Genomic DNA, 8039 nt, shown 5'->3' with positions numbered 1-8039 from the left:
GTAGTTGGTGCAGTGGGGAGGTGAGTCGTGAGTGGTTACAGGGGAATTTCGGAGCCGCTCATTGGGGGGAAAGAGCGGCCGTTACTGAGCTGCTGTTCAGGTTGGCGCCTTTTGCGAGTCGGGTCGGTAAGGGAGGAATTTTCAGTTGTCTCTTGATTTGTCTGGATTTAGGTCAAATTTGGCGGTTAAGGTATAGGGGAGGTTGGGGTAAAATGGACACTTTTGACTTTTTTTCAAATGTTAATAACAGCTTGAAATGTTGATGAAATTCAATAGTTTTTTTTTCAATGCAACGAACATTTCTTTCCCTTTGTAATGAGCCTAAACTGAGCTCAATTGATGAATTTGTTTCTGAGTTATGAGTAATTTTAAAAAAGTCCAAAGTGTCCATTTTACCCCATCCTCCCCTATCGCAGGACAATTGCACCCGAAAGTTAGTGCCTATGGATTTCCGGAAAAAATTAATTCTAGTTGAATTAATAAAATTAACATTTTAAAGATCTTTATTAACATCTATAACAATCAAGTACATTGAGTAAGAGTATCACAATGAGCTTGGACTTAAGAATAATTAGTACAGCTTCAGCCCGAAGGCTATTACATGTATTTTGCATAAAGATTGCGATTTTTTTGTGGTGCTTAAAGGAATGGGGAAAGAAACAGAATATGTTGTGTAGGGAAAAATTTAAGGATCAAGGAAAAAAAAGTATATTTCGTAACGAGTGCAAAAAAGTGTTTTTTGGCGAGTGGGAGGTTTATATCAGGAGCCGAAGGCGAGTGATATAATCCCACGAGCTAAAAAACATTTTTTCACGAGTTACGAACAATATTTTTCATCACAATGTGACGGAAATTGGACTTTTAGGCACGCGGAGCGTGCGTGATGAAAATACTATTTCAAAAGGTGAATTAATTTAATTAATTAAATTGAATTCATTTATTGCATTCTCATAAGTTATTGAGTTTTTCTATTCTCATATTGTTGACGCAGGCAACAATAACTGTTTGAAGAAATTATTTGGTAATTAATTGTTTGAATGAAATCAGTAGTGAAGTGGTCAATCGGTTCAAGTCGACTTAGCTCCCAGTTCAGTTTTTGTTGGATAACTCTGAATTTAAGAGGATAGCGAAATTTTTGTAAGATATTTTTCGATAGTCTTCACTTTGCTTTACAAAAAAGATTTTTCGGAAAATTTTGCTACCTCCTTTAGAATTTGAGATATTCATCGAGAACTGACGCTAGGATGGAATTGACTTAAACCATTTGACCACTTCACTACTGAAATGAGAAATGTTTTCATGAAATTTACATTTTTAGATTCAAGTAAATAAGCTTGCAGGACAGAAATTACTGACCGAAATATAAGGATTATCTCTGCTCCCCCAACAGATCTTTTTTCCATAGAATTTCGATGACAAAATTTCAAATATGCAAAATTATTTATCTATGCAATTTTTATTGGGGAAGAATTCCACTGAAATTCCAATTAATTTTGTTTTGGATTGAGAATTCGCGATTCGCTGAAAACAGTAAATTTTTTCGAAACTTTCGAATAAAAATCAGGGTAAATCAGAAATATTCAAATAGTCGCACGGACAGACGGACCGATGCGACGGATGGACGCGACGAACAGACGGACGGGCCGACAGACGGTGGGAGGGGTGGACAGACAGACGGGGGGAGGAAGGGGTGGATAGACAGACGGGCGGACGGCTGAACGGACGAATAGATCAATTGAATTTACACGAAAAGAACGAGGACTTTTATCTTTAAATCTAAACAAAAATTCTCAATCTCCCAATAATCAAAAAAATTGGATATCTGCAAAATTAATTGCCTATTCGGTAAAATTCGTGCATATTCAAGAAAATTTCTTAGAGTCATAGTATTTAATTCCGTAACACCAGTAATATTTTCTGTGATACTACGAACATTTCAAGGATTTTTTGTAAAACCAGTGATCCACTATTTTACAGTAATCTTGAATTTTATTGAGAGGTTTGTGAAAATTCCATTCAATTTTGCGAGAAGAATCCAGAGAAAACAGTGATATTCCGCACTCTCCGAAATAAATTTCGTCTAGTGAAGTCATTTGGACTTAGTTAATGATGCCAGCAATATGAATTATTGTTCATTATGATTGAATATCGTCCAGAAAAACCTAGCGCATCCATTACAAAAATTTGTTGAACTTATATTGAAAATGTTCTTTAACTTTTCGCAGATTTCTTTGAAATATTCTAGAATTCTTTTTTAATGTAGAAAATATGATATGTTCAATGAAAAATATTTTATAAAAAATTTCTATAGATCTTTTCTACATAATTTTTCAGGATAAATCTTCCAAGTCTTTTTTATTGTGCATTCTTTACATCTCTCATTTAAAAAATCGACCAAAAAAAGTAAAAAATTGAAGTCGAGAAATTTCTATAAGAAGGATCTCAACATTCACATCTATTCGCTTTGCCCACAAAATATTTTCCATTGGACATCTCTATTTGAAAAAACGCGCAGAACAGCTGCGGAAATTTTCAGTAGAAACGACGGAAGAGTGATAAAATTTTCTTAATCTACTGAGAATTGTCGGTATATCAGGGATTCTGCCCTGAAATTTCCATCTTACCGGCGGGAATAATGGACTTGAAACTCTTATCTTCCATTCGCAAAAAATTTGAATATCTAATTTCTTATGACAGTTTTTAGACCATTCTAGAAGCCCAGTAAAAACAATCCTTCGGGTGTTGTCCATTGTTTTTTCATTACCTCCGCCACTTTTTCAAGCCAATCAGACTTGATATCGAGAAAGAAATAACGATAAATAGTCAAATTGTGTCATAGTCACTCGAGTGTTGAATCACTATTTTTTCCCATGTTCAAACACTTCCGCTTTAGTATCCAGTATCCTTTCGACTTTTCATGTTCCAACAGTTGTGAAATGAGCGTGCGAAGTGAATCAGTGTGAATCATTAAGGTTTGAAATAATCCCCTCTTTTCAATCAAAATAGTTCAGGAAATTAATTTTATCCAAAACTCGTCTTCGCAAATGAAAATTGTTATTGCGGACTTGAAGTGGAATTCAAAGTGATGAATTGAAATTCCCATTTAGCGAAAATGAAAAATAAAATAGAGAAGATCAATTAGTTAATGAATGAATGAATGAATTAATTAATTAATTAATTAATTTCCACTCGATCAATGCAAAAATTGAAGTAAAATCTGAAACAAATCGTGAATAATATTTAGTTTCCGGAGTGGAGTGGTATACTGCAATATTTCACGGACATCAGAAGAATGCCTTCACGAATAGATAGTGGAAGAAATATGATAACTGGTAGGATCCAAGTGGTAGCCGAGAGAGGTCGAAGGAGGGAATGCGAAAGAGAGTAGGAGGATTCATTGGCCATTTCTTTGCCTGACGCTCTTGAGTGAGGGGATTCTTTTTCTATCGGTTATTTCATTCGTGCGCTACAGCAGTTTCGAGCGGGTACAAAACGATAGTTCAAAATTTTTTGGATACATTCTGCACTAGTGGTTCGAACAGAAGACATCGCTCAGTGAATTATTAACGACATGGAAGTTCACCTGGTTTTTGCTGCAGTTTTATTATCTCGTGAGTATACGATAATGTCATCAACAAGTTGTTTGAGAGAACGTTCAGTGCTTCTAACTATTACTAGCTGAATTAACGGATTTTGTATTCATTTCGATTTTCGCACGTGAGAAAGCGTTGTCTTCGATTTTGTTTTCGGTATTGCAAATTTTTTGTCTGCGAATTTGACAGTTTTCGATTGATAAAAATATTTATCCAGCGATTTTTGTTATATCATGGGGTACCTAAAAAAAGTGCGGGGCATGTTGGGTGAAACTCATTTTACCTCGTATGTCAAACGAAAACATCGTTTTTCGTATTTTTGGCTTTAAAATGCTCCTCGCACCAAAATTTTCATCCGATTTAAACTTTTTTTTCAAAATGTTCATTAGATTCTATCGATTAATTAGTGTATTAAATTGCGTGAGAAATTTTTTTTTAAATCATGAACATTCAGCGTTATTCAAACTACATCTTGCATAGAATTATCATTTTTGTAAAAATTTCCGTTTTAAAATAAATAATTGAAATTGTTTAAACTTTCGGAAACCTTATTCGTTTAGACATGACATCGATTTCTGGTACAATTCTGAATATGAATACGTTACGATTTCGAACAAATGATTTGTAAGGTGGAAAATTGATTGTTTATAAATTATTAAAAATGCTCATAATTTTCAAAAATTGTAATTTTTACGTGATTCCACCGAAATTTCGCCAATAGTAAACTTTCTAATTTTTTTTCGGTTTATTAAAATGTTTCTAACGATTCAATGTTGAGATTCAAATTCAGACTTGCAAAGTTTAAATAATGAAGTAATTGTAAAATGTCCGGAAACTTAGGGTCAAATGGGGCTCAAATGAAAGCTCTGATGTTCAACTACAAAAGTAAAAAAGCATTTCACTGGAGAAAACGTAGCCAAAGTACTTGGATATTCTTAAAAATGCGTGAATAGAGAATCCTGAAATTTTCTACAGATTGGATAGAAATAGATGGGTTTAACGAAATTTATCACTAAATTTTTCTTTTGTGAGAAATTTTATGGACTATGGAAAAAATTCTCAATATTTTATCCTAAAAGCGATCATCACGGATGTAGGTTTATGAAAAGGAAAAGCCGAACGGTGAGAAATAGACATAAATTGATAAAATTCAGCATACATTATTCCTGAAATATGTCTGTAGGAGATATTCATGAACTTTTAGTAGATTTTATGGAAAAGAAATCAGATTTCGTCCAAAAATCGATGATACAGCACAATTTAAATAAAATAGAAAACCTTACAGGTAGAAAAAATGATGAATTGAGGGAATCCTGCACAGATTATTGGGTGAACATCTCTGAAACTGATGGATTTGTCTACGAAACACCCCTTCAGACAATTTTTTTAACCCACAACCTCTCCAGATATTAAAAGAATAATTTGGGAATCCGTTTTTAATTAATCTGCTTCTATTTTCCACTATTGCACGAAACAATAGGGATATCTGGGTATTCCAGGATTTTTTTTTTATTGACATCCTTTTCAACATTTGTAAACGAACATTGGAGTTTCTATTTAAGCCCCATCTGATCCTAAGTCACCGACATTTTGCAATCATTTAATTATTCAAAAAACTTCGAAGGTCGAAAAATTCATAAAAAAAATTTGTGTATTCGCTACAAAATTCTATTGGCCTTCCATTAGGATTCTATTTTGTTGGCAATTTCCATTAAAAACTACCGAATTTCGCTGTGTGGTTGTTAATAGCCGTTTGACAGAAAACGCTTAACAGCTGATGGTTTTCCTATGTAATTTTTTTCGTTACTATTTTTTTTCTGTAAGAATTGTCCCAAAGTTTTTTTTTAATTTTGTAATGACAGACAAAAAATAAATAAATATATATATTATGCAGAATCATGATGTATGAAATGAAAAAATCATTGAATTCGGTAACGAAGTGGTAAAACAGTTCAAGTCGATTTAGATTATTAGTCAGTTTTCAATTAATAACTCGGAATCTAAGGCAGATAGGAAAATTTTTGTCGTAACCTTTTTTTAGTGCGCATTGAGAGCTATAAACAAAGGTTCTTAACAAAATTTCGCTATCTCCCTTAGATTCGGAGATATTCTTCGAAAACTAAGAGGTAAATCGACGTGAATCGTTTTACCGCTTTGCTACTGAATTTGTTCGTACGCGTTAATCAAATCCCTTTTTTTTAACAACTAGGAAACAATTTTATAACATAGAAAAAATTCAGAAACGGAACTTTCGAAGGAAAATTTATTAAATGAATTGAAAATCCATTTATAGAAATCATTTCAAACTTTTCAATCTTCAAAATTTTCTCATAAATCACTCTAATGACAGAAAAATATAAGATTTTCAAAAATTTAGATAAGTTTCACTTTATTTTTCTGAAGGAAGTGTTGAAAAAACAAGTGATTTCTCCAACAATTTTATTCTAATGACACTGATTATCTATGAATTTTATCATATTTTTTAACACAATTCAGTTGACAATTGTTGATTATTGCAATTGGTAAATTTCATACTTGGGACGCTCCAAATCCACTGTATGGAGCTCAGTTTTTCCTAATTCCATGATTTATACATGCCCTTGAAATCCTCAACTTGTGATAATTAATTGTTAACTAATGAGCAATCTTTCAAACACTTATGATTGAAAAAATGTTTACTTAAATCCGAAACTTCAGATTAAAAAAAATAAAAATAAATTGCACTTTCAATACTCAATGAATTGTTCCAACATCTAAAAATAAAACGAATTCCCTAATGATGAAAAGTGTACACCAGAAATTTGTGAGGACAAACAATTACTACAATTTCTCACTGATTATGTCCTCTATCGTCTGAAATACTTAACAAGTTGGAGGCATGTGAGCAGAGGCTATCATCATAATCCTCTAAATTACCTAGGCATATCCTCAATTCCCTGAATTTCAATTAATGAGATTCTGATCTATCAAATCTCTGATACAATCAAATAGAATTAATCGAATCAACGACTCAACCCGTCGTCTTCCCTCCGGGTTACAATAACAAAGGTAAGGGTTCCGGGAGACGAGACAGAGCCCAAGTCATAAAGCACCATATTTCTACCAGAAGGAGCATATTTTCTCGGCGTAACACGTTTGAATGTGTTTACAGGAATAGAACTCGCGGAATATTTCAAAGAGCTATAACACGCGAAAATTAATGAAGAGGGGCGATTTATTTCAAATTGAACAAAAGTGAGAAATTAAATGCTTTTTCCTCGATTATTCTGAGACATAAAATCCTCTCAGGACAACATAAATTACAATTTCTTTTAAGTTTCTAATGATATTTTCAAGTGAAATTTAATTAAAATAGACGAAATCACATCATTAATGGAGTGTGAAAGAATTTAATTGAGAACCTTGATTTAAATTAAATATAAATTATATTACATTCTCATTAGAAATCCATCAAAATTTTATTGGAGCTTTATTATAACTGCATTGCAACTCTATTAGAAATTTCAAATTTTTTGAACCTATTTCTATTCAAGATTTTCTAATCGATATTTGATTCGAAAAATAGTATTTTTCCGGCCTGTTGCGATGGGGTTTTTTTCTCGTGTGGCGTTGGCCTCCGAGCGGTAGGCGAGGACTGGCCAACCACACGAGGAAAAAAACCCCATCGCAACAGCCTACGAACAATATTTTTCTGTAGTGATTTTCAAGTTTTCGGGTTTGGGAAGTATGTAATACCAATTCCCAGACGAGAAATCGGGAGAAGCAGTACAGAAAAATTAGATTTCTATTTTTCTATATGAGATGTTTTTCACATAAATTTTCAAGGGTAAATTTTATAAGTTTTTCATGCTCAAGAATTATTACCGAAACAATCCCCGCAGAACAAATTATATATATATAGAAATCGACATCCATTGAATTCTTTCTGGCTACTGAAAAACACCCAAAGTTTTGTCATAGGCTGAAGTTGCATAATTTTTAATAGAAATCGGCACAAAAAACGGATAGAATTCTAATAAAATGGTCAAACGAATGCGTTTCCTATGAATTTTTTCAATGCGTGATTGAAAGCGTCCGTTGAATAGACTTTTATGCCCAAAGTTATCAATTAGCAATCTACAGTCAATATTTTTCCATTCTTAAAAGTGATACTAATCCAGTAGCGAAGCGATGAACCGGGTTAAGTCGATTTTGACTATTGGCCAGTTTTTGACGAATATCTCGGAATCTAAAAGAGATAGAAATTTTTTTGTAATAGCCTTTTTTGTGGAGTCAATTGCGGGTTATAAAAATGATCATTAGAAAAATTTTGCTATCTCTCTTAAATTCTGAGATATTCATCAAAAACTGGCCAAAAGTCAAAAATGACATAACCCGGTTTACCGCTTCGCTACTGAATTGTCCGTTGACAGACGTTCATCAACTTCAGATAAATGTCCACCACCT

General features: G+C 33.0%; 1 protein-coding gene across 1 annotated transcript in view; it reads left to right on the top strand.

The window, feature by feature from the left end:
* The first annotated feature begins 3532 nt into the window (after positions 1-3532).
* The window catches only part of LOC107048762 (carbonic anhydrase 15), a 29703-nt gene continuing 25196 nt past the window's right edge, over positions 3533-8039 (top strand). The window contains exon 1 of the mRNA XM_015272121.1: positions 3533-3611. Coding sequence (XP_015127607.1) covers positions 3572-3611 — 40 coding nt within the window. The 5' untranslated portion in view covers positions 3533-3571. The remainder of the gene's footprint in view (positions 3612-8039) is intronic.

The sequence above is a fragment of the Diachasma alloeum genome, unplaced genomic scaffold (genome assembly GCF_001412515.2).
Source record: "Diachasma alloeum isolate Michigan unplaced genomic scaffold, Dall2.0 Dall_scaffold_00197, whole genome shotgun sequence".
NCBI classification, from domain to species: Eukaryota; Metazoa; Arthropoda; class Insecta; order Hymenoptera; family Braconidae; genus Diachasma; species Diachasma alloeum.
The sequence above is the reverse complement of the archived record's forward strand: the minus strand, read 5'-3'. Positions and strand labels throughout refer to the sequence as shown.